The sequence below is a fragment of the Pantherophis guttatus genome, chromosome 16 (assembly GCF_059756535.1).
Source record: "Pantherophis guttatus breed Tessera chromosome 16, ASM5975653v1, whole genome shotgun sequence".
Taxonomy (NCBI): Eukaryota; Metazoa; Chordata; class Lepidosauria; order Squamata; family Colubridae; genus Pantherophis; species Pantherophis guttatus.
The window spans coordinates 4,067,803-4,094,289 of NC_142078.1; the positions used below are offsets into that span (position 1 = coordinate 4,067,803).

The following is a 26,487-nucleotide window of genomic DNA, read 5'->3' on the forward strand; positions in this document are numbered from 1 at the left end:
TCTCCAATAAGTGGAGTCGTTCAAAAGGCTTACAATCAATATCCCGTTTCCTGAGTAAATAAATACTTTTTTATTTATAGGCCCTGGATGAATTTGCAACAAAACTGATTCAAAATAACCACTATGCCAAGGAAGACGTGGCCACCCGCAGAGATGCTGTAAGTTTCAAATGCAACCTCATATCTTGCTTATTTCCTAGTTGCCCTTTCTTTGTTTGGTATCTTTTGTGGGGTGTTGGGAGGAATTACCTGCAGGCTGCTATTGAAAGAAGACAGAAGGACTCAAGGACTATTGCTATCCATTCAGGCTTGTGTGTTCCTATCTTCCGCCAGCTGCTGAGCCGTCGCAACACCTTGCACGAACGGGCCATGCTGCGTCGAACACAACTAGCCGACTCCTTCCACCTGCAGCAGTTTTTCAGAGACTCAGATGAGCTGAAAAGCTGGATCAATGAAAAGATGAAAACTGCAACGGATGAGGCTTACAAGGTGTGGCTGCAATGCGATATATATTGTTGGATGTGTATGTGTGAGATAGAGAAAGGAGAGAGAAGAAGAGAAAAAAAGAGGAGAGAAAGAGAGAGGGGAAAGAAAGAAAGAAAGAAAGGAAAGAAAGAAAGAAAAAGAAAGGAAAGAAGGGAAGAAAGAAAGAAAAAGAAAGAGAAAGAGAAAGAAAGAGTTAGAAATTCTATAGCATCACAGAGCAAACAGTACAGTCACCATGTGCTTTACTGCTGAACTACTTTAAACTAACAGGAAACTCTACTTAAACCAAAAGAGCATAGAGTATATACCGGGTGTCAGCAACCTGCGGCTCCGGAGCCGCATGCGGCTCTTTGGGCCCTCTGCTGTGGTTCCCTGTCGGGGGTTCCCACCACTGGCTGGCTCCGCCCCTCACCCTCCCCTACCAGTCACTCCTTGCCTGGCCTGAGAAGGTAAGGGGGACAGAGGGGGATGGAGAAGCGGCCGGGGCAGAGACAGATACAGAGAGAGGGGGGAAGAGAGAGAGAGACAGAGAGGGGGGAGGGAGGGAGAGATCAGGAGAGGGAGAAAGAGAGGGGGAGGGAGAGAGAGAGATCAGAAGGGTTTTGTGGTTCCCGGTGTTTTTTAACAACCGGTTGTCTGCCCTAATGACCGGCTGGGTAGGCATGGCTGGGGGGGGGGGGGTTTGTCATGTGACTGGTAGAAATGAATGACACCGAGTTGGCCACACCCACCCAGGTTTTGTGGCTCCCGATGTTTTCTTTTCTGTGGGAAACAGGTCCAAATGGCTCTTTGAGTGTTTAAGGTTGCAGACCCCTGGTATATACCGTAGATCCAAACTTGTAAACGCTGCCATCTACTGGCTAAATACTATTGTAGTTGTTGCATTAAAAATACATTCCAAGAATGAATTCCAACAGAAAAAAAAGAATGTTCTGGTCTAGGGTTTCTTTTATTCTCTTGAATCCACCCAAAAGTCCTTTTCTACAATTGGCCAAACTATCCCTCTTTCCCCAGCCTTCACGCATCCAGTCCCTTCTCTCTTTACAAGAACAGTACAGATAGTCCTCGACTTAACAACAATGACATTCGAAGTTACAACGGCACTGAAAAAAGTGACTTATGATTGTTTTTTCTCACTTATGGCTGTTGCGGCCTCCCCTCGATCACGTAATTCAGATCCTTGGCATCTGATTCATATTTATGACAGGTTGCAATGTCCCGGGGTCACGTGTGATCCCCTTTTGCTTGACTTTCTGCCGAGCAAAGCCAATGGGAAACCAGATTCACAGCCGTGTCACTAACTTAACAACGGCAATATGATTCACTTAAAAATGGTTGCAAGGAAAGTTATAAAATGGGGCAAAGCTCAGTTAACAAATGTTTCACTCAGCAACAGAAATGTTGGGCTCGATTGTGATCATAAGTTGAGGACTACCTGCAACATTAAGAGATGCTTCCTGCTTTTAATAGTTAGGAAGTTTCAACAATTTTGGAACCAATTCCTCCTAATTCGGGAATGCAGCTTTGCTGTCCTTCAACTGTTATAATCCCTGTCTCCCATGATACTGAATACCCAAGGTTGACCTAACCCAGGGGTCTGCAACCTTAAACACTCAAAGAGCCATTTTGATCCATTTCCCACAGAAAAGAAAACACCGGGAGCCACAAAACCCCTCCCTTGCCTGACTATTTCTTGAGCGGCCACAAAACTAGCATCTGTAGTTGAATTCAACGTTCTATTTTCTTCTGAAACTTTTCTTGTCTTGGATTTATCTATGGTTAGTCTACCGGAGGTTGAAAAGCTCAATAAATCATGTGCTGGTGGGTGTCACACATTGGCGATTGGGACGCATATTTTGAGTGATAGGGAGCCGCAGCAGAGGGGTGAAAGAGCCACATGCGGCTCCAGAGCTGCAGGTGGCTGACCCTTGACCTAACCCAACTGCCATTGATCTGGTCTCCTCCGTTTCGTAGGACCCGTCCAACCTACAAGGGAAGGTCCAGAAACACCAGGCATTTGAAGCCGAGCTCTCGGCCAACCAGAGTCGCATCGATGCCCTCGAGAAAGCCGGGCAGAACCTGATGGACGTGAAACATTACGCCTCAGACGAAGTGGCCGTTCGCATGAACGAAGTCCTCAGCTTGTGGAAAAAACTGCTGGAAGCTACTGAGCTGAAAGGTACAAGGTGGAGAAAGAGGAAGGGAGGGAAGACAAGAAGAAAAATGGGGTCTCAAAGGCCTTTCGTAAGTGCGCAAGAGCTCTGAAGTCTTCCCCTTCTCCCCTTCCAGGGATCAAATTGTGCGAAGCCAACCAGCAGCAGCAATTCAACCGCAATGTGGAGGACATTGAGCTGTGGCTGTACGAAGTGGAAGGCCACCTGGCTTCTGACGATTACGGCAAAGACCTAACTAATGTTCAGAATCTGCAGAAGAAACATGCCCTGCTGGAGGCAGACGTAGCTGCCCACCAGGTACAGCTCCTTCTCTTTCCCCACCTGCCCAGTCCTCCCCTCGAGGGAGACCAGTCATGATTGGAGGGCTGTAGAATTAGAATTACTATTAGAATTAGAATTGAATTCTTTATAGGTGTCAGGTTTCGAGGTCGTCTCAAGTAAATTGCATTTCAAACAAAGTCTTTGAGGCAAAATTCCCATTTATTAAGCACGACATTCTACCTTCGACTCATTGAAACCAACACTGGCTTCCAGACCCAAAACCCTCCCTTTCCGTTCCCCACTTCCCTGCACTCATTGGTCATCTTCCAAGTCATTCTACCCCTAATCTACCGCTCCAGCTCAAAGGAATTTCCCCCCTCCCATCCCATCTCCTAGGGGATATTATCTCCAGGGAAAATAAGTAGGTGAAAAGTCAAACGTCCCTTTCCAGACGCCTCCACTTCTCCTTCTTATGTCAGCACTAGAGTAAATGCAGCTTGAAGTGCTGACAATTGGCCAAGTGTGATAAACACACAGTGAATGTGTCTCTGGTGCGTAAACTGCAGAATTATCGGTAGAATTAGAATTAATTTAGAATTAGAATTATTAGAATTAGAATTGAATTTTTTATTGGCCAAGTGTGACAGACACACAGTGAATGTGTCCCTGGTGCGTAAATTGCAGAATTATTGGTAGAATTAGAATTAATTAGAATTATTAGAATTTTTTATCGGCCAAGTGTGATAGACACACAAGCAATTTGTTTCCAGCACATGAACTCTCAGTGTACATCCAAGCAACAAGTGATAAATCAGGATCGTAACCATAAAATACAATCATCATAAAATAAGATACAAACTCAGTGATAACCCTAGGACACTAAATAAGCAAACAACCTAAATCATAATAGGATACTAAATAAAGGAGATCAACATAAATCAAGAGATACATAAATACCTACATAAATCATGAGAAGGGGACTTAACACTGGATTTGTTCAGAGGACAATGGAAGAAGGAAAACGTAACTTTTGGACTTGTTCAGAGTAGAGAGAGGTGGTCCTTGCAAGGTGGCTACCGCTGATCTTCAGTTCTTGTTTTAGGACCGCATCGACGGCATCACCATCCAGGCTCGCCAATTTCAAGAGGCCGGGCACTTTGACGCGGACAACATCAAGAAGAAGCAGGAGGCTTTGGTGGCCCGCTACGAAGCCCTGAAGGAACCGATGGTGTCCCGCAAGCAGAAACTGGCGGACTCCCTCCGCCTTCAGCAGCTCTTCCGCGATGTCGAAGACGAAGAAACCTGGATCCGAGAGAAGGAGCCGATCGCAGCATCGACCAACCGAGGTTAGCGCAGGGAGAGTGCAAGACGTGTTTACACATCCACACTCATTGATAACAATGGCTAGTTTTGAGCAGCTAATCGATAACACCACGTAAAGAGAAATACAGGTAGTCTTCCACTTACGGCAGTTCATTTAGCGACCATTTGACGTTACAATGGCACTGAAAAACGTGACTGGGGTGAAATGTAAAATTTGTTACTACCAGTTCTGTGGGCGTGGCTTGGTGGTGGTGGGGGTAATGTGACTGGGTGGGCGTGGCCAACTCTTTTCTTTTTTAAACTTTCCAAAGGATTTTTCTTAATGCTTTGAAAAGCCTCTGCCGATCAGGCAACTCAGCTGGGATCGTCAGAGACTTTTCAAAGTATTTTTTTAACCACCTCTTCGGCCAAGAGGTTGCAGAAAAAAATGCTTTGAAAAGCCACTGACGATCCCAGCTGAGTTGCCTGATCGGCAGAGGCTTTTTTTTTTTTTACTTTTAAAAGCATCTTTTCATCGGAAGAGGTTGTAGAAAAAATGCTTTTAAAAGTAAAAAAAAAAAAAAAGCCTCTGATGCTCGTGCGGCTCAGTTGGTCATGTTGGAGGGGGCGCAGGGATTTTTGCTACCGGTTTTCCGAACCACCCACCACCATCGCTACCGGGTCGGGCGATCTGGTCTGAACCGGGAGCATTTCACTCCTGCTTAGAACCATTTTTCACACTTACGACCGTTGCAGCATCCCCAGGATCACAGGATTCACATTCAGATGTTTGATGCTTGGATGCATCCGGGACACTGAAACCGTCATAAATATGAGTCAGTTGCCAAGCTCTGAATATTGACCACATGGTGATAAGTATGAAAAACTGCCATAAATCCCTTTTTTCAATTTCTGTTGTAACTTTGAATGGTCTGTTGTATTTGGAGGACTACTTGTAATAATATTGTAGCCACACCTTATGGGTTAATATACATGCACATTCAGTTCACATTTATGACGGTCGCATGTGATCTCCTTTTTGTGACCTTCGGACAAGCGACGTCAACGGGGGAAGTGTTACTAATTTAAACAACTGCATTGATCCGCTTAACAAACATGCTAAGCAAAGTTGTAAAATGGGGCAAAACTCACTTAACCAAAGTCTCACATGGCAACATAATTTATTTTTTTTTTGCTTTAATTTATATGCCGCCCTTCTCTGGAGACTCAGGGCGGCTTACAATGCGTTAAGCAATAGCCTTCATACTTTTGTATATTTATACAAAGTCAGCTTATTGCCCCCACAAACTGGGTCCTCATTTCACCTACCTTAGAAAGGATGGAAGGCTGAGTCAACCTTGAGCCTTGGAGAGATTTGAACCAGCAGTAAATTGCAGGCAGCTGTGTTAATAACAGGGTGCGTAGACCACTGTACCATCAAGGCTCTTATTCTGGGCTCAATTGTGGTCATACATCGTGGACTACCTGTGTTTACAAAGTAAGGTGGCTTATGACAGCCCCTGTGTTTCTTTCATTCAGGGATTGTAAGCATTTTTATTGGAATGGCTGCTGATCACGTCCTTCCCTTCTCATTCCAGGCAAAGACCTCATTGGGGTCCAGAACCTGCTGAAAAAACACCAAGCGTTGCAAGCGGAGATCGCTGGCCACGAACCCCGCATTAAAGCGGTCACCCAGAAAGGAAATTCCATGATAGACGAAGGTGCGTCTCTTCCTCTCTTTATTTCTCATTTATTTCATTTACTCGTCAAATGAAAACTACACATTTGAACGGGCAAAATGAAAAAAAAAAAATTAAAATGTGACAGGGATGACAAGTACGTTAGTGCACTGACAGCCCCCCCCCCACTTAAAGGTAAAGGTAAAGGTTCCCCTCGCACATTTGTGCTAGTCGTTCCCGACTCTAGGGGGCGGTGCTCCTCTCCATTTCAAAGCCAAAAAGCCAGCGCTGTCTGAAGACATCTCTGAGGTCATGTGGCCAGCATCCGTGGTTTCGGGGTGGAGTACCATCAGTACGCTGACGACACCCAGCTGTACATCTCCACCCCGGATCACCCCAACGATGCCCTTGAAGTGATGTCCCGGTGCCTGGAGGCCGTACGGATCTGGATGGGGAGGAACAGGCTCAGGCTCAACCCATCCAAGACTGAGTGGCTGTGGTTTCCGACGTCCCGATATAGTCAGTTGATGCCATCACTGACTATTGGGGGCGAATCATTGGCCCCCACGGAGAGGGCCCGCAACTTGGGCGTCCTCCTGGACTCACGGCTGTCTTTAGAAGAGCACTTGACGGCCGTGACCGGGAGGATTTTTCATCAGGTTCGCCTGATTCGCCAGTTGCGTCCCTTTCTGGATCGGGACTCTTTACGCACGGTCACTCATGCCCTTGTCACCTCCCGCCTGGACTATTGCAACGCTCTCTACATGGGGCTCCCCTTGAGCACCCGGAGGCTCCAACTGGCGCAGAGTGCGGCCGCGCGGGTGGTAATGGGAGCGACATGGCGTTCCCATGTAACACCTCTCCTGCGCGAGCTGCACTGGCTCCCGGTGGTCTTCCGGGTGCGCTTCAAGGTTTTGGTTACCACCTTTAGAGCGCTCCATGGCTCAGGACCTGGGTACTTGCGGGACCGCCTACTACCACCAATAGCCTCCCACCGGCCGGTACGCTCCCATAGAGAGGGGCTCCTCCGGGTGCCGTCAGCCAAACAATGCCGACTGGTGGCCCCCAGGGGGAGAGCCTTCTCTGTGGGGGCACCTACTATCTGGAACGAGCTCCCCCCAGAGATACGGAGGATCCCGGATCTGCGCACCTTCCGCCGCGCCTTAAAGACCTTACTATTTCACCAGGCCGGCCTGGCCTAATTTTCCCCCTCTTTATAAAAGATTTTTAAAATTTTAAATATTTTTTAGTATTTATATATTCAATTTTAAATTGGTTTTAAAAGTTTGGGGTTTTAAATTTGTCGGGGCCAAAATTATTTAATTTGATTTTATTCTATTTTTTAAATTTTGTATTGTATGTGTTTTTATTGTTTGGCTGTGCACCGCCCTGAGTCCTTCGGGAGTAGGGCGGTATAGAAATCTAATAAATAATAATAATAATAATAATAATAATACTCAACGCCAAAGGCCCACGGAATGCTGTTCCCTTCCCACCAAAGGTGGTCCCTATTTTTCTACTTGAATTTTTCCGTGCTTTCGAACTGCTAGGTTGGCAGAAGCTGGGACAAGTCACGGGAGCTCACCCCGTTACGCGGCACTAGGGATTCGAACCGCTGAACTTTTGATCGACAAGCTCAGCGTCTTAGCCACTGAGACACCCTCCCCCCAGGGACCTCTTAAAGATGGGGTGAGGTCCACCAAAATTTAGTTAGATTTAAAAACTCTGGCAAGGGAAGGATACTGCAAAAATCTCCATTCCCACCTCACTGCAGGGGAAGGATGCTGTTAAATCTCCATTCCCTCCCCAATCCAGAGAAAGGTAAACTGCAAAATCCCCATTCAGCTGGGACTCGGGAGGCAGAGAATAGACGGAGGCGGGGCCAGTCCGAATTTTTACTACCGGTTCTCTGAACTACTCAAAATTTTCGCTACCGGTTCTCCAGAACTGGTCAGAACCTGCTGAAACCCACCTCTGATGTGGGGTACTTCTTCGGGCGGCCCCATCTATCTGGTATGCTGGAAAGGTTGACCTTGACAGCTATCGGCTCTCTCTGCAGCTGCCATGAAGACAGTGAGAATTTTCCTCCCTTTTCCGAGACATCTCCACCGGCTCACTCCCCCTCCCCTCCCAAATACCAGCCATGCCTCCCCACTCCCGTTACAATGGCAGCCGAAAGCAAGCAAGCTCCATAGAGGCTGACACCCACCTCCGAATCTTAACCAGAAGAAACACGCTTCTTGTCGCTTAGGGCATTTTGCCGCGGAAGACGTGAAAGTCAAACTGAACGACCTCAACCAGAAGTGGGAAACCTTGAAAGGGAAGGCTTCTCAGCGCCGTCAAGATTTGGAAGACTCTCTGCAGGCCCAACAGTACTTCGCCGACGCCAACGAGGCCGAGTCTTGGATGAGGGAGAAGGAGCCCATCGTGGGGAGCACGGACTACGGAAAGGACGAGGACTCCGCCGAGGTGCGTCCCTTTGTTCCTAGATCACAACTGGGCATGGTGTGAAGGTCCTGCGTGAGAACTTCTGACCTGGTCCATATACCTTGTTTTCCCGAAAATGAGACCTCCCTGGATAATAAGCCCAATCGGGCTTTTGAGCACATGCACTGAAATAAGCCCTCCCCGAAAATATTTAACCGCATGCACAGCCGATCCCCACCATTTCCTCTGGTTAGGTTTAGGGCAGGCGTCTGCAACCTTAAAGAGCCATTTGGACCCATTTCCCACAGAAAAGAAAACACCGGGAGCCACAAAACCTGGCTGGGCGTGGCCAACTTGATGTCACTCACTTGCGGCAGTCACATGACTCCCATCCCCCAGCACGCCTACCCAGCTGGTCATTAGGGCAGAGAACCAGTTGTTAAAAAACACCAGGAACCACAAAATCCTTTTTGACATCTCTCTCTCTCCCCTCTCTCTCTCTGTATCTCTCTATGTCTCTCTCTCTCCCTCTCTCTGTATCTCTCTCTGCCCTGGCCGCTCCTCCCACCCCCCACCGTCGCCCTTACCTTCTCAGGCCAGGCAAGGAATGACTGGGAGGGGAGGGTGAGGGGCGGGGCCAGCCAGTGGTGAGCCACAGCAGAGGGCCCAAAGAGCCACATGTGGCTCCAGAGCCGCAGGTTGCTGACCCCTGGGTTAAGGAGACAGAACTGGAAATCAGGCAATATGGCAAGAGGAGCCCCGTCTTGCTCCACGGGCCCCAAAATAAAAAGACTTCCCCGAAAATAAGGCCTAGCGCTTATTTTGGGGTTCAAAAAAATATAAGTCAGGGTCTTATTTTTGGGGAAACGCGGTAAAACCCGAGAGAGGTCTAAAGATGGGGGGGGGTTTTCTCTTCCTTTCAGGCTCTTCTCAAGAAGCACGAAGCTCTGATGTCCGATCTCTCCGCCTACGGCAGTAGCATTCAAGCCCTGAAGGAGCAGGCCCAGGCCTGTCGGGTAAGAAGAAGAGATGGGGATGTCTCAGGATCCAATCGGGTTTTTTTTGTCTTTCGAGCTTCTGGATTCGTGCTGGAGCCCATCTTCAGGGAATTTCTCTCCAGCAGAGTGTGCGTTTCTGGTTGGTGTGTGTGTGTGTGTGTGTGTGTGTGTTGCTTATATGGTGCCTATTGTGTGTGCCTTTTTAGCTGTCGATGGCTGGCTGTAAAGACGTCGGCTGTTGTTTGCTTCTGCTGCCAAGCCCTCGCCTCCTAAGTAGCAGTAGCACTTATATACTGCTTTACAGTGCTTTTACAGCCCTCTCTAAGCAGTTTACAGAGTCAGCCTTTGGCCCTCCCAACAATCTGCATCCTCATTTGACCGACCTTGGAAGGAAGGAAGGCTGAGTCAACCTTGAGTTGGTCAGGATCGAACTGCTGGCAGTGGGCAGAGTTAGCTGGTAATATTGCATTTTAATCACTGTGCCACCATGGCTGATGATAGATAGATAGATAGATAGATAGATAGATAGATAGATAGATAGATAGGATGATAAAGATAAAGAGGTAGAGTGGATAGATAGCTGAGATAGATGATAGATAGATAGATAGATAGATAGATAGATAGATAGATAGATAGATAGGATGATAAAGATAAAGAGGTAGATAGCTGAGATAGATGATAGATAGATAGATAGATAGATAGATAGATAGATAGATAGATAGATAGATAGGACGATAAAGATAAAGAGGTAGAGTGGATAGATAGCTGAGATAGATAGATAGATAGATAGATAGATAGATAGATAGATAGATAGATAGATAGAGATAGAGACACAGACACAGACACAGACACAGACAGACAGCCATAGCCCTTAGATTTATATACCGCTTCACAGTGCTTTACAACCCTCTCTTAAACAGTTTACAAAGTCTACATATTGTCCCCAACAATCTGGGTCCTCATTTTACCCACCTCGGAAGGACGAGTCAACCTTGAGCCTGGTGTGAGATTTGAACTGCCAAATTGCAGGCAGCCAGCAGTCGGCAGAAGTAGCCTGCAGTACTACACTCTAACCACTGCGCCACCCAGGCTCATGTACTTGATAAGCTGGTGGTAAATCAGCACTCCTGTTGACTGACGGGGGCCTTTTTCCAGATGTTGATGTCCCTCACAGGCCCCTGACATAGGATCCAGTTCTGAATTGAATTGAGCAATTGAAGTGATCCAGCCACCAGGAGAATAGGGCACCCATCTCAGCGTGCTCCGAAATCCAAGGACCCATCCTTAGTCCAAGAGTTTAATCCAAGGAACCGTTTCTCTTTTTCCAGCAACAAGTGGCCCCTACAGATGACGAAACGGGCAAAGAGCTGGTCTTGGCCCTCTACGACTACCAGGAGAAGAGCCCACGCGAGGTCACCATGAAGAAGGGGGACATTTTGACTCTCCTGAACAGCACCAACAAGGTAAAAACCAGATCCTGTGAAATTCTGAATCAGCTACAGAACCTTCAAAACGTTCCAGCTATGAGGGGGTCCCTGGTGCTCTCTGAGCCTGCTTGTTTTCTTCCAGACGTTTCATGACCCAATTAGGTAACATCATCAGTGCTATTGTACTGTGGTAGGCTAGTGGGCTAGCACGGATGATGTTACCTAGTTAGGGTCATGAAACGTTTGCAAAGAAACAAGCAGGCTCACCAAGGACCTTTAAAAGGAACAAAACCTTTTTTTTCTCCTTTTAAATGCCTCTGACGATCCCAGTTGAGTTGCTGGGATCGTCAGAGGCATTTAAAAGAAAAAAAGCCTCTGCCGATCAGGCAACTCAGCTGGGATCGTCAGAGCCTTTTGAAAGCATTTTTTTTACAACCTCTTTGCCGAAGAGATTGTAGAAAAAATGGTTTTAAAAGTAAAATATATTTATATACAGTAATATACAATACCGAGGTAACTTTCTTTTTTTTAAGGCTCAAGTTGTAAGACTTGATTTTAATGTATAGTTTGTCTATATTGTGTATTGTATGTATGTATGATTTTGTTTATCATACATACTTTAATATCTTTATCTACGTATCTTTAATAAAAAAATTTTTTTAAAAAAATTGGCCACGCCCACCCAGTCACATTACCCCCCACTCACACACCAAGCCACGCCCACAGAACCGGTAGTAACAAATTTTAGATTTCACCACTGACCGATGCCATTACTTGGTTGGGTCATGAAACGTCTGCCAGATAACCATCACGCTCTCAGAGACCACCAAGGACCCCTCATTTCAACCCCGAGCTACAAATATTCTCCTTCGTTGGTTCCAGCTATGCTCTTCATCCCCTTTCTACCTTTTGGGGGGTGTTGGTGACAACAGTGAGTTGCACCTCTTTTGCAGAAGTCCAAAACACAACCCAAGCCCGATTCCTTTTTTTTTCCCCCTTCTCCATTTTATTCCCTTTTTATTTCCCTTTTTCTTTTATCATTTTTTTTTCCCTTCCTCCTCCTTCTGCAGGATTGGTGGAAAGTGGAAGTGAACGACCGTCAGGGATTCGTGCCGGCGGCTTACGTGAAGAAGCTGGACCCGGCGCAGTCCACCTCCCGCGAAAACCTCTTAGAGGAACAGGGCAGCATCGCTTTGCGCCAAGAACAGATCGACCACCAGTAAGGCTTTGATTTAACCAGATTAGGAATCGACCCTCGTCTCTCCAGAAGGATTTTAACTCCCAGCTCCCTAGTTTCTATGGCCGGCTCTTGCTTCTTTCCCCGCAATCAGTTCCGTTGAAAAAAAAAAAAAAAATCACCCGCATTCCTCTTTTTATTTTTTAATCTTTTCCTTCCTAACCTGAGACTCAACTGCTTCTTGTCCTCATTAGCCTTTTTTTTTAAAAAAAAAAATCATGCCCTGTCTTCTGTTGACTGAATGGGAACTGTACGATCGGGTCTCGGTAATCACGCCCCGGTTTTCTTCACGCTACTGTCCTCTTCCCTTCCGTCGTTTGCCCCAAAAGAGCCCTTTGTGTTTGTCTTGTACAGCGTCCTTCCTTCCCCTTCGTTTTTGTTAATCAGACTAATTTTTGTGCATGCTTTTTTTCTGCTGTGCTCCTCCCTCTCTCTCTTATCTGTGCAGGACTTTCCTTACTAAGGAGATCGGCAGTGTATCTCTGCGTATGAAACAGGTGGAAGAACTGTGAGTAGGTCGTAGCTGTCGTTAAACCACACTGTTTCTCTCAAGTAGCCGCTGGTGTTTTTTTCCCTGTCTTTCTGCCTTTTTCTGGGGTAGCCTTCTCTTAGGAGTGTACAGCTGAACGGGCCTCTCTCTCTCTCAAATCCAAGGGCTCTTCAGGAAGTGTTTGAAAAAAGCACAGTCTCTCCCATTTCTCGTAGACATTTTGAGTGGCTCAAGAGCCTCTTTGGTGTAAAACAGGAGGAAAAAAAGCAATTTATTGACGCTGGTTCTTTAGATCTGGGCTACCTTCTCCCAGGGTGATGCCCTCCAGATGTGCTCTAGAGCACGGGTCTCCAACCTTGGCAACGTTGAGCCGGGAGGACTTCAACTCCCAGATTTCTGGGAGTTGAAGTCCTCCCGGCTTAACGTTGCCAAAGTTGGAGATCCCTGCTCTAGGGAATATAGGTAATCCTTGATTTAACGTCCGCAACTGAGCCCAAAATTTACGTTGCTCGGCGAGACAATTACGTGAGCGTTGTCCCGTTTTACGACGTGTCTTGCCTAGTTGATAAGTGAATCACTGCAGTTGTTAAATTAGTCAATCTGGCTTCCCAGATATAAACATGAGTTTATATCTGGACATAAACATGTCATAAACATGAGTCGGTTGCCAAGCCTGAATTTTGACCCTGGGGATGCTGCAACAGTCGTAAGCGTGTGAAAAATGGTCCTAAATCACCTTCCCCACCCCCGTGCCGTTGTAACTTCGAACGGTCACTAAATGAACTGTCGTAAATCAAGGATTCCCTGTACAGTTTCCCTAGCCTGCTGCTTCTCTCAGATGCGCTCCAGGGAATACAATTCTCCCAATTCCTTTCCGCCATTACAATCTGTCCTTAACTGGAGCCCATCTGGTTAGTTGCCGCGGAGCCCCGAGGATGAAGGAGTCTGGAATTTCAGGGCTGTAAGGACCGTCCTTTTCTCTCAGCCGCCATCCGCTTGTCGTTGTTGGGTCTGCTGTGATTGTTCGTAGAGCGCTTCTAAGGCAGCGGTTCTCTGCTCGCGAAGCTCAAAGCCTCTGGAGATGGGCTGGTTGTGTGACACTGCCACCTTCATCCGGCGCCCTCTGACCGGGCCCTCTCGTCTGCTTCCTCCCTTCTGCCCTGCAGGTACCACTCCCTCCTGGAACTGGGAGAGAAACGTAAAGACATGCTGGAGAAAAGCTGTAAGAAATTCATGCTCTTCCGGGAGGCCAACGAGCTGCAGCAGTGGATCCACGAGAAGGAGGCCACCCTGGCCAACGAGGAGATGGGGGCCGACCTCGAACAGGTGGAGGTGCTGCAGAAGAAGTTTGACGACTTCCAGAAGGTGGGTGATGGGAACGGGTCAAGTGGCAGCCATGAGAGGCATGAACCCATACTCCTCCTTCCCCTAATCTCAGAGGCCGAAACAAGATGGTCAGGATGGCGACCTCCTAGAGCAGGGGTGTCAAACGCGGAGGCTGGCCCCAGCCTGTGGGGTGGTTAGATCTGGCCTGCAGGGCCGCCCTGGAAACAGCGAAGGACCGGCCCATGCTCCGTTTTCAGCCGTGATGGCCTCCTGTAGTCCTCTGCCAGCAAAAATGGAGCTCAGGAGAACCATGTGCAGTCCTCCCAGGCTCCATTTTCGGCCATGATGGCTTCCTGTAGCCCTCTTGTCAGCAAAAACGGAGCCCAGGAGGCTGGGCTCCATTTTGATTGGCAGAAGGCTGCAGGAGGCTTTTGCAGCCAAAAACGGAGCCTCAAGTGACATCGAACTGGCTCCCCTGGCCACACACGCCCCCCCTCCCCCAAGGTCAAACACAATCCTGATGTGGCCCTCAATGAAATCAAGTTTGACCTCCCCCGTCCTAGAGCAAGGAGTGTCCAACCTTGGCAACTTTCAAGACTTGTGGACTTCAACTCCCAGAATTCCTTAGCCAGCCATGCTGGGAGTTGAATTCCACAACTTTTGTTGCCAAGGTTGGACTCCTCTGTCTAAAAGGTCTCCATCGGAAAGAACCTGGCTGTTGATATTTTTGGGGCACCTTCTCTTGGGACCATCCAACCAATGTAAGAGAAGCTTCCTTAAAAAGATGTACCAAAGGCAAAAACTGGGCTTTCTTGTTTTTTCTTTAAGACGTTTTGCTTCTCATTCAAGAAGCTTCTTCAACTCTGGAAGGATTTATGCTCCTTGCAGACAGCTGGTCCTTTCTTTGCATCCTTTCAGAGGGTCGTTGAGGCCAACTGGAGGTTTATCTGTGTCCTCAGGGTCACCTGAGTGGTGCAAATGCAATTTTTTCCTCTGGAAATCCATTCCCACTCCCACACCATTCAAAGGGTGTTCATCCCAAATTCTTTAGTGTCGTGACCTAGGCCCAAGTAGGTATTATCAGATGCAATCAGTTCTAACCAAACAGATTTTATTAGAACAGCTGAGAATTAACTCATTCCCAGTGTAGTCCAAACTAATTCAAAACAAACTCTTCATAACACAGTTCTTCAGCCTTATCACCAACCTTGGTCTACTTTGGCAACCTGCCAAAGGCTTTTCTTGGCAAAAGTTTAGAAACAAGAAATAAATGCAGCAAGACAAGAAACAAATCTATCAATGTTGTTTTCCGACAAAGAGCCCAAGAGCCGTTGCTAGTCTTTTAAGCCTTATGGGAGGGGTCAATCATCTCTTGGCCTTACTCCTGAGTCGTCCCTTTTGCTTTAGCTGCTCTTGCCTTCTGGCAGCTTTTCTCATGCGTGCATTAGGAACAGGCTCCTCCTGTTCCTCTGCCTCTCTGCTGTCTGACTCTGGAGGCTCCGGAGTCTGCGCATCACTCCCAGATGGCCCTGGCCCCATCTCTGCCTCCGACACAGAGCCCTCGTCCGGGCCTTCCCCTGACTCCAGGACTGGCCCATTATCCTCTCCAGCCTCCTCACTGTCCCGACTTCGCTGCCAGGTCCGCAGGCTGCTGGTGGACCACAACATATAGCTAAAAGTCTATGCACTGGGGATTTGTCGCAAACAACTTTCTTCTCCACCATAGTGATGTTATATAACAATTGTGGCAAACCCTTTGCACTGCTTAGTCATTTCCCTTTTACTGTTGAACCAGGGGTGAAATGCTCCCGGTTCGGACCGGCTCGGGCGAGTAGGTAGCGATGGCAGTGGGCAGTTCGGAGAACCGGTACCAAAAATCCCTGCCCCTGCCCCCCATGCCCAGCTGAGCCGCACGATCATCAGAGGCTTTTTTCCTTTTAAATGGCTCTGACGATCCAAGCTCTGACGATCCCAGTTGAGTTGCCTGATCGGCAGAGGTTTTTTTAAAAACCCTCTGACGATCAGGCAACTCAGCTAGGATCGTCAGAGCCTTTTGAAAGCATTTTTTTACATGGTTTTACATGTAAAAAATGGTTTTAAAAGTAAAACAAAAATTGGCCACGCCCACCCAGTCACATTACCTCACCACCAAGCCACGCCCACAGAACCGGTAGTAACACATTTTAGATTTCACCACTGCGTTGAACCTACAACGGGCCACACAGTTTAGGGATTGCAACTATCGTATAGTCAGACCGTGTGTAATTGACACTGGATTTTATTATAGATTGTAATTGTTATTTATTATTTTATACTAGAATTTTAAGTGTATATACACTGACTGCTTTTTTTTTGTTCTGGTCTCTGGTCTAAGACTGTAATAAATTGTTTTTGTTGAAACGTCTATGGAGGTTCTCAGCAATCCAGGTTGTTCCAAAGGTGCTTTTTTCAGGAGGCAACTGGACTTTTCTTCAAAGAAAAAAACAAGAGAAATCCAGTTGCCCCCTGAAAAAGCACCTTTGAGACAGCCATGACCTGGATGGCTGAGAATCTCCATAGACTTTTAAAAGGTGGTGTAGTGTCTCCTAGACAAGTTAAAAGCGCTAACTAGCATTTGGAAGGAGTAACTCCGTTCTCAATATGCACATCAAACCCAACCTGTGATTAAGAAATGCCTTCATCGGCTCTCTCATTCTGGGAGAGCTTCAACTCTCCTGTGAGATGGAGCCATCCGATACAGTCCCAGTTTGATGGTGGTGCGTCTCTCTCTTTGTTGTGGCCCGCCAGCGGCCTGCGCAGATCGTGGCTGATCACCCAACGAAGAGGAGGCTGGTGTGTCACGCCAGCAGCCTGCGCAGCCAGCGCTCGCGTCGGAGAGCGAGGAGGCTGAAGAGGATGTGGTGCCAGAGGCAGAGACTCAGCCAGGGCCTTCAGAACCTCCAGAGGCTCCTTCAAGTGGAGAAAGCGAAATGGAGGAGCCTCTCCTCAATGCTCGAGGCACGCAGGGCTGCCAAAAGGCAGGAGTCGCTACTCAGGAGGAGGAGGTTTCCTCGAGAGTAGGTCTTGAGGATAATTGGCCACTCCCTTAGCCTATTTAAGTCGCACGTAGCTAGTGCTTTCTTGCTGGAAACAACTCGTATTTATTATCAGAGTATTTTTGTTTATCATATCTTGTTTTCTGGGCTGGTTGCCAACCTTTGCCAGACTTTGGTTTATTCTTGCTACTTAATAAATTTGATAAGGACCGTTGGTGTGTGTCAATATCCTCGGAAATCCGGAGCTGGGGCAGAAAACTCTTGCTGAATTCTCACCCATCGAGTATTTTTCACTCCACGCAGGATCTGAAAGCAAACGAGTCCCGTCTGAAGGACATCAACAAGGTGGCAAACGACTTGGAGTCGGAAGGTCTCATAGCTGAAGAGGTTCAAGCAGTGCAACAGCAGGTACATTTGGGTTCCTCGGAGTCTCCTGCCCAGTATTTGCAGGTGCTTTTAGCAATGCACAATGAACTTCTGATTTTCTACAGAATGTAGATTCTTCCATCCAGAAATAATTGTTTGTGTCTTCTTCTTCTTTTTTTCTTTAGGAAGTCTATGGAATGATGCCACGGGTAAGCTTCTTTTCATATGTGGCTTTTGAAAGCGGGGAAATTGGGATGTGCAATTTCCAAAAAGCAATAAGGGGGAGAAAAATAGAGGTTGATCTGGAGAGTCCTTCCCCCTTAACATCTCTCCATCTTATCTGTATACAGTAGTGGCCAAAATTGTGGAAACCTTTTGGGAAAAGTGTATTTTTGAGGTTTGATGGCTAATAACACTTTTTTTGGGAAAAAAAAAATAGGATTTTTCAATCCTATTCCACTGCTGGAATGGCCTGGGAATAGCCCAGACCTTCACCCAATTGAAAATCTATGGAGCAGTCAATTAAAGAAACTTGTTAGTCAGAAGTGACACAGTAATAAAGCCCAGTTAATAGAAGTCATAGTTCAATCCTGGTATCACATGATAATAGCTGCAGAACTAAAAGACTTGGTTCACTCCATGGGAAGACGTTGTAAGGCCATAATTCATGCTAAAGGTTACCCAACTAAGTATTAACTGACGTGATAATTTTTGTATATCTCGTTTTTTTCTACATCTTTCACTTTCCTTCTTTATACTGTAACTGCTGTTCTAATAGCAAATCCTTCATAAAAGCTATTGCATTACATTCTTGATTAAATTATCTTTCCATTGATATATAATTTTATGGTACTACTCCCCAAAAAAGTGGTGTTATTAGCTAGTTTTAGAAAATGCCCTTTTCCCCAAAAGGTTTCAACAATTTTGGCCACTACTGTACACTGTCTTACATGTTCAAAATGACCAAAGAAAAGTATAACCTCACTTAACGTTTGTTTGAAAAATCCCTGGGGAACAAGCCTCAGTTTAAGTCCCTAAGGAGAGAAACAGTGAGGATTTTTTTCATGCATAAATCTAGATGTTGAAAAAAAAAATAACTCGGAGAAAATGTGTGGCTTCTGTTGGCGAGCTCTGAAGTTCTTTTTCCCCCCCTGATAATTCTTTCAAACAGGATGAAGCCGATTCCAAGACCGCTTCTCCATGGAAGGTAAATTTCCTTTGAAAATAACGGGGACTTATGCAACAGCAAAAAAGTAAAATTAAAAAGTGGCTTGAAGAGATAACAGAACATAATATAGACTTGAAACCAGAATTATTTTTATTGGGCATACCCCCAAGAAATTATAATAAAGAAATACAATATCTAATTCTACATATTATAACTGCAGCTAGGATAACCTATGCACAAAATTGGGAAAAATAATGTCATACCAAAAGACAAAGAGGTGATAAGGAAAATTTTGGACTGTGTGGAGATGGATAAATTGACGAAAGAAATAAAAGAAAAGCGGAATATTACTTAATATGGAATAAATGGTACAAATGGTTAGAGGACAGGAATAAATAAGTAAGAAAATATATAATAGAGAGGATGTAGAAATTAGAAAGTATTAGTAAAATGGTTTTACCTTATTTTTCGGAATATAAGATTCACCTACCTTATTTTGGTGAGGAAAACAAGAAAAAGAAATCTGCCTCTGCCTCCCAGCAATTTTGCCTCGTTGCTGCAAACAGCCTGCTTTACTTTCATTTTCGTTTTCAGCATAGCTTGATTAGCACCAGGAAAAAAAAATCTGCTCCCAGCAATTTACCTCCTTGTAGCAAGCAGCAGAGGCCTGGGCAAAACAGCTGAGAGTCGGGAGGCCGATCCAATCAACTTGTGCTAATTAGGCTGTGCTGAAGTTGACATGGGCTGTTTCTTCTTGCTGCTTGCTGCAAGGCAGAGGCCAAAGGGTGGGGGCCAGTGGGTGGGCGGGGCTACATTCGGTGTACAAGACATACCTAAATTTTCACCCCCTTTTAAGGGGGAAAATGGTGCGTTTTATACTCCGAAAAATACGGTAGATCTTTTGGTCTTTTTAGTAATTCTTGTTTTCCATTCCCGTTTTATCTCCAGTCTGCACGAATGATGGTACACACTGTAGCAACATTCAACTCCATCAAGGTAAGGATGTCCCCTCCGTCCCTGAATGGAAACAGTTTTAAAAAAAAACCCTTCGACCTTTCCAATTCCATCCGCTTTAAAAACCTATACAGCTAATCCTCAGTTTACGACCAAAATGGAGCCCAAAATTTCTGTTCTTAAGTGAGATGTTTGTTAAGTGAGTTTTGACCCATTTTAAGACCTCTCTTGCCACATTTGTTAAGTAAATCTCCCGCAGTTGAATAAGTTTAACAACAGATTCGCTTAACAACCCGGTTGTTAAGCGAATCTGGTTCCCCCCCTTGACTTTGCTTGTCAGAAGGTCAGAAAAGGGGATCAGGTGACCCTGGGGACACAGCAACAGTCATAAGTATGAATCAGTTGCCAAGCGCCTGAATTTTGATCGCATGATCACGGGCGTGCTAGAAAGGGTGTAACTGTGAAAAATAGCCATAAGTCACTTTTTTTTAGTGCCGTTGTAACAACTTTGAACGGTCCCTAAATGAAGTCTACCTGTAGCAAGTTCCTGGTTTTAAAAACACATCAAATAATTTGGAAGCAGAATACAGAAACTACCGCCTTTGATATAACAGTTGGGTGATGATTATTATCTCCCATTTTACTTGATCAGCAACTCTTGGAAAGGACCAGGGGTGAAATGTAAAATTTGTTACTACTGGTTCTGTGGGCGTGGTTTGGTGGGGAGGGTAATGTGACTGAGTGGGCGTGGCCAATTTTTTTTTAAAAAAAAACTTTTCAAAGCATTTTTTCTAATGCTTTGAAAAGCCTCTGCCGATCAGGCAACTCAGCTGGGATCGTCAGAGGCTTTTCAAAGCATTTTTTTAAACCACCTCTTCGGCCAAGAGGTTGCAGAAAAAAATGCTTTGAAAAGCCTCTGACGATCCCAGCTGAGCCACACGATCATCAGAGGCTTTTTTTTTTTTACTTTTAAAAGCATTTTTTCGTCGGAAGAGGTTGTAGAAAAAATGCTTTTAAAAGTTTTTTTTAAAAAAGCCTCTGATGATCGTGCAGCTCAGCTGGGCATTGGGGGTGGGGGGGCGCAGGGATTTTTGCTACCGGTTCTCCGAACCACCCACCGCCATCACTACCGGATCGGGCGATCCGGTCGGAACCGGGAGCATTTCACCCCTGGAAAAGATGCAATTGCACAATAATTGCATATTTCCCTCCGGGCATGTTTTTTTCCTTTGGATTTAAGCCATCATTTTGGCAGTGGTTTTTGACCAGACTGGGTAACATCATCAGTTTCTTGCCCTATTCTCCTAAGCTTGTAAAATGTCTTGCATCAAGAAGACAATTATTATTACTTTTTAATCAAGTTTTATTGATTTTTGTTTCCCCCCACATCACCTGTATATTTTATGAACAGAGTATTGGCCGTATCATATCTTATACAACTCATTGTATCCAAATACATTTTTGACTTAGTTACAATTTCTGCCAAAATCTTCCTTTTCCATGTTTTTTGATCACATCTTAATATTTCTATGCTTATTTATATAAACAACATCTTTACTCGCCCTCAAATTCTAATTTCTCTATTTTTACTCATATTTATTCTCCTTTATTTTTTTGATAATTCATTCTTTATCCTAGTACATTTACATATGTTCGGGGTTGCCTTTCTTCCATTCCATCTTTTTTATTGTACAGCAATCTTTCTTCTCATTCTCTTCCATCTCCCTCCCTTCTTTTATCCTTCCTACTTTCTTCTTCCCTCCTCTCCTACTCCTTCACTCCTTCCCCTTCCTTCTCCCCCTCCTCCTCTCTTTCTCCCTATCTAACCTTCTCTCCTACTAAGAAGACAATTAATTAAGCCTTCATTCTTTTAAAGGACACGCCTGCCATGTCTTGGGCTGATAATACCATCTTCTTTATTTTCTTGGTGTTCTCCAGGAGCTGAACGAACGCTGGCGATCTCTACAACAGCTGGCTGAAGAGAGGAGCCAGCTGTTGGGAAGCGCCCATGAGGTCCAGCGGTTCCACAGGTGAGGAGAGAGAGCTGCTGCTGTTGTTCTGACCCAGTCTTAGCAGAAACAAGAAACGGACTCCTCGCCAGTAAAAAAAAAAATCTCTTTATTTACCTCTGGTGAATTAATTGCACTCACCCACCAAAAGTCCAGGCAAGAGTCCTGCAAGGAGATCACTGCAGCAGCAGACCGTATCAGTTCCTTGTGATAATTGCAAGGCCGTGACGAAAGGCTGCAAATAAAGTTCTGACAAACAGACTTTGTGGCACGAAACACAATGAGCAAAATCTTCAGAAATACGAACGGTTGTCTCCTACGACAACCCATTCCCCTTTCCTTCTGTTTATTCCCCAGCCAGGGAGGGGCCGTTCAACGTGTGCTTTGCTTTCCGAGTCGACTCCTTGTCCTCCGTTGTTCACCTCTCCTATCTGCTCTGCGCATACGTGCATCTGGAACAGGCCCCAGCTGTTCCTCCTCCTCCTCCTCACTCATCTCTGACTCCAAAGGCAGCTGTCTTTCCGGTGGCTGGGAAAGGCTGAACAACCCTGGCTCTATCTCTGCTTTGGATGCAGAGCATCCATCAGAGCCTTCCCCAGACTCCAGAACTGGCCCAAGTTCCTCCCCAACCTCCTCATCGTCCAAGTCTGCCGCCAGCTCCACTGGCAGCTGGCGGGCCACAACAGCTGTTATCCTGCATCCCCCTCATAACTGGATCTGTTAGGCTGCTGCCCAGTCAGAATTGAAAGACCACGATTGTTCCTGTTCAGTTTTTTTTTTTTTTTATTTGATTTATATGCCGCCCTTCTCCGGAGACTCAGTGCGTTAAGCAATAGCCTTCATACTTTTGCATATTTTATACGAAGTCAGCTTATTGCCCCCACAAACTGGGTCCTCAATTTACCTACCTTAGAAAGGATGGAAGGCTGAGTCAACCTTGAGCCTGGCAAGATTCGAACTTACTTTAATTGCAGACAGCTGGTGTTAAATTACAGTGCCTTGTCTGCAGAGCTATCCAGGCTCAGTTTTGGGCTGATTAGATGAAAGGATTTTTGCCTACGATGTTCGTGCGTGCAGGTTGACTGTCCATTCACCTGCCAAAAGTGCTGGACAATGTCAGAGCTCTTACTCCTATTATTGTGGCCTTCCAGAGATGCTGACGAGACCAAGGAATGGATTGAAGAAAAGAATCAGGCGCTCAACACCGACAATTACGGGCATGACCTGGCGAGCGTGCAGGCCCTTCAACGCAAGCATGAGGGCTTCGAGAGAGACCTGGCAGCCCTTGGGGACAAGGTAAGAGAGGAGAGTGGAATAGAAAATGGAATGGAGTGAAATAGAAAACAGGAATTAGGATAGAATAAGAAATAGGAATGGAATGGAAATAGAATAGAATAGAATAGAATAGAATAGAATAGAATAGAATAGAATAGAATAGAATAGAATAGAATAGACAATACAATACAATACAATACAATACAATACAATACAATACAATACAATACAATACAATACAATACAAATAATAGAATTAGAGCTGGAAGGGACTTTGGAGGTCTTCTAGTCCAGCCCCCTGCTCAAGCAGGAGAACGTATACTATTTCAGATAAGTGGCTGTCTAGTTTCTTCTTAAAAACCTCCAGTGATGGAGCACCCACAACTTCTGGAGGCAAGCTGTTCCATTGGTTAATTATCCTCACTGTTAGGAAGTTTCTTCTTAATTCCAGGTTGCTTCTCTCCTTGATTGGTTTCCATCTGTTGTTTCTTGTCCTGCTTCTCTGGTGCTTTGGAGAATAAGTTTGTTTGTTTGTTTGTTTAGTCACATTTCTATGCTGCCCCACTCCTAAGGGACTCTGGGTGGCATAGTTTATTAGTCCAATTTATATGCCGCCCTTCTCCAGAGACTCAGGGCGGTTTACAATGCATTATAGCAATAGCCTGCATACTTTTATATATATACCTGCTTATTAGGGCTTTGCCCCCCCCCCCAAGCGGCGTTGTTCTATACAAAGTCAGCTTATTGCCCCCACAATCCGGGTCCTCAATTTACCTACTTCGAAAGGATGGAAGGCTGAGTCAACCTTGAGCCTAGTGAGATTCAAACTCGCACTAATTGCAGGCAGCTGGCAGCTAAGTGCTAGCACTTAACAGCACTTACTCTGCTGCACCACCGAAGCTCTTAAAGTTGACCCCGTCTTCTTTGTGGCAGCCCCTCAAATACCGGAATACTGCTATCATGTCTCCCCTAATTCTTCTTTTCTTTAGACTAGCCAAACCCCCAAAGTAGAAAAACCTCTCTCTTTTTTTAGGGCCAAAAATATTCCATCCTTCCTGATCTCCTCCTTTCTCTCTCTCTCTCTCTCTGTGTGTGTGTGCTTCAGGTCAATTCTCTGGGAGAAACGGCGGAGCGGCTGATCCAGTCCCACCCCGAATCATCGGAAGATCTCCAGGAAAAATGCACAGAACTGAACCAGGCTTGGAACAGTCTCGGGAAACGGGCCAACCAGCGCAAAGAGAAGCTGGGAGAATCCCATGACCTGCAGCGCTTCCTCAGCGACTTCAGGTGGGCTTAGGTTTGGGGGCAAAAGCTCAGGATCACGTCCCCAGAGACCTGCCTGTGTAACCGGGTTGCTCTCTACCTTCTGTTTGCCCAGGGACCTCATGTCTTGGATCAATGGGATCCGAGGCCTCGTGTCCTCCGATGAGCTGGCCAAGGACGTGACGGGAGCAGAAGCCTTACTGGAGAGACACCAAGTACGTGAAGGTTCCCTGCAGGATGAAGACCCCAGACCCACTTTTAAACCTGTGCTAGGATAGCTGAGGCCCGTTTCCTGACGCTTTTTGGATGACCTTCAGATTAGTCTCCTGTTTTTCTTTACTTGTTATTCTTCCACCAAGGGAGCAACCAGATCCCTCCCCAGTCCTAGGAGATTGGCCTGAAACTGCCTATTGTTGGTGGGGACAAATTTGGTCAAGAATTTGGGCATTCTTAAGACGTCTTTGGGAATTAGCATCAAAACAAATGTGTCTCGCCATTCTCCAAATGCTGTGGTTTCTATGGCTGAAGATGGGTCTGTTTGGAGGACTCTAGAAAGCCAGGGCTTTACCCCCCAAGTTCGAGCACCTGCCTGCCCGCCACTGACCTTCCTGCGAAGATCTTCCCCATCTGAGCCCTTGCATCTCCCTCCCTTTTCAGGAACACCGCACCGAAATTGACGCCAGAGCTGGCACCTTCCAGGCGTTCGAGCAGTTTGGACAGCAGCTCCTGGCTCGTGGCCACTACGCCAGCCCTGAGATCAAGGAGAAGCTGGACATCCTCGACCAAGAACGGGCGGACTTGGAAAAAGCCTGGGTCCAACGCCGAATGATGTTGGACCAGTGTCTGGAATTGCAGGTACGCCCATGTAGTGGAAAATCCAACCCTTTCCCCTTTGGTGGCAGAAGTTAGTTCCTGGAATGTAGCCTCCGCCATGTCCCAGAGGTGCTTTTCAAAAAATTTTTTAAAGAAAATTCTTGTTTCATTTCTTATCCACAAAGTTTCTCATGTACACACATACACACAGAGAGACACATATAGACACACAACCAATACAATTCTAAACAAACAATTTTTTTTAAAAAAAATTGATTTATATGCTGCCCTTCTCCGGAGACTCAGGGCGGCTTACAATGTGCTCAGCAATAGCCTTCATCCTTTTTGTATATTTTATACAAAGTCAGCTTATTGCCCCCACAATCTGGGTCCTCAATTTACCTACCTTAGAAAGGATGGAAGGCTGAGTCAACCTTGAGCCTTGGCGAGATTCGAACCTGCAGTAATTGCAGGCAGCTGGTCTTAATAACCAGCTTAATAACAGGGTGCCTTAGACCACTGTACTACCAAGGCTCTCATCTTTAAAATGAGTAGGGTAAAATACAATAGTGATAGGTTTAAAATACAATCATTTCATACAAAAATATGTAAAATAGAATTAAAACGACGTAAAATTATATTTTTGTATCTTCCCCTGCAATCTATCCCAATCAGGCCCACCCACCTATGCCTATCTCAGTCGGACCATTTTGGTCAGAAATTGTGCTGTATTAAACGTCATTTTCAGATTCTGGCCACACGTGAGGTATATGTTGTTTTAATATGGGCCTCCGTTCGAATCTTGCTCGCACAAATGTCTCCCTGAGATGTTTTGGCTGTTGTGACTTTAAATAGTTGTCCATTTGGAAGATGCGTTTATATTTGCTCAGCCATTTCAGGCTACCAGCCTTACTAAGTGTGGCTATGTCGTTTTGAGCTTCTATAGCCATGATTCTTTGGGCAACTCTAGTTCGCCTCCTCGTGGTGCACCCTGGATAGCACAGAAGTGTGAACCAAACGACAAGCAACAATTCGCAGCCAGGCTACATTGAAAAATTGGCAGTTGGCCGTCAGAAATCTTTGTAAAACTCCTGGCTCTCTAAATTCATGGCAACAGATCAACAAAACGGGCTCTGTCAGGCCGAAAGGACAACAAAGGAGTTTATACCGGCCCAATATCTGATTTTTTCTCAATACAGACCATCCTGTCCTTGAATGGCTGGGTGGACTGGACATTCACATTTGAACTACTGTAAGTCCATGTATTTGCCGTACGTTAAATAAATAAATTTGGGCAACTCTTTTTTTGTTGTTGTCCTGTTACACGGGACAGGGAGACCATAGCTCCGTGGCAACCTATGGCATGTGTGGCAGAAGTGGCACACAGAGCCATCTCTCTGGCCACATGAACCATCTCCCGTTGCTCTTCCGGGTTCTGGCGTCCGGCCAGCTCGTCTTCATGCGTGCAGGAGCACCGAAACCGGAAGAGTAGCCATCCAGAGCGCATGCGCGCACCGGGAAGATGATCTTCTGGTTTCCGGCACACGCATGCATGCCGGCCAGCTGGTCTTCGTGTGCGTGTGCGCCAGAAACTGGAGGGCTGCTGTTCCGGGTTCCGGCACACATGCGTCCACTTCTGTTTTGGCACTCAGTGCCGAAAAGGTTCGCCAACACTGCCATAACTCTTTATATAATTTGTCAATTTAGTAATCCAGAGGGTGCGTGATTGCAATTTTATCTGCTCCAGTAGTCATGGAGCCTGTCAGTTCTGAAGCTTCTTGAATGAGAAGCGAAACGT

General features: G+C 46.0%; 1 protein-coding gene across 13 annotated transcripts in view; it reads left to right on the plus strand.

The window, feature by feature from the left end:
- SPTAN1 (spectrin alpha, non-erythrocytic 1) overlaps positions 1–26,487 on the plus strand; it is a 99,095-nt gene that overhangs the window by 33,026 nt on the left and 39,582 nt on the right. For 7 of the 13 annotated variants that reach the window (XM_060685012.2, XM_087879873.1, XM_087879877.1 and 4 more), the window contains 21 exons: positions 81–158; positions 333–488; positions 2,460–2,664; positions 2,775–2,956; positions 4,023–4,266; positions 5,821–5,943; positions 8,153–8,370; positions 9,252–9,344; positions 10,655–10,789; positions 11,824–11,972; positions 12,439–12,498; positions 13,647–13,845; positions 17,145–17,249; positions 17,393–17,416; positions 18,379–18,414; positions 19,324–19,371; positions 21,268–21,359; positions 22,490–22,634; positions 23,719–23,900; positions 23,992–24,091; positions 24,534–24,731. In XM_060685012.2, the coding sequence (XP_060540995.2) occupies positions 81–158; positions 333–488; positions 2,460–2,664; positions 2,775–2,956; positions 4,023–4,266; positions 5,821–5,943; positions 8,153–8,370; positions 9,252–9,344; positions 10,655–10,789; positions 11,824–11,972; positions 12,439–12,498; positions 13,647–13,845; positions 17,145–17,249; positions 17,393–17,416; positions 18,379–18,414; positions 19,324–19,371; positions 21,268–21,359; positions 22,490–22,634; positions 23,719–23,900; positions 23,992–24,091; positions 24,534–24,731 (2,772 nt within the window). The remainder of the gene's footprint in view (positions 1–80; positions 159–332; positions 489–2,459; positions 2,665–2,774; positions 2,957–4,022; positions 4,267–5,820; positions 5,944–8,152; positions 8,371–9,251; positions 9,345–10,654; positions 10,790–11,823; positions 11,973–12,438; positions 12,499–13,646; positions 13,846–17,144; positions 17,250–17,392; positions 17,417–18,378; positions 18,415–19,323; positions 19,372–21,267; positions 21,360–22,489; positions 22,635–23,718; positions 23,901–23,991; positions 24,092–24,533; positions 24,732–26,487) is intronic. The other 6 variants (XM_087879875.1, XM_087879876.1, XM_060685013.2 and 3 more) reach the window with 1 other exon arrangement.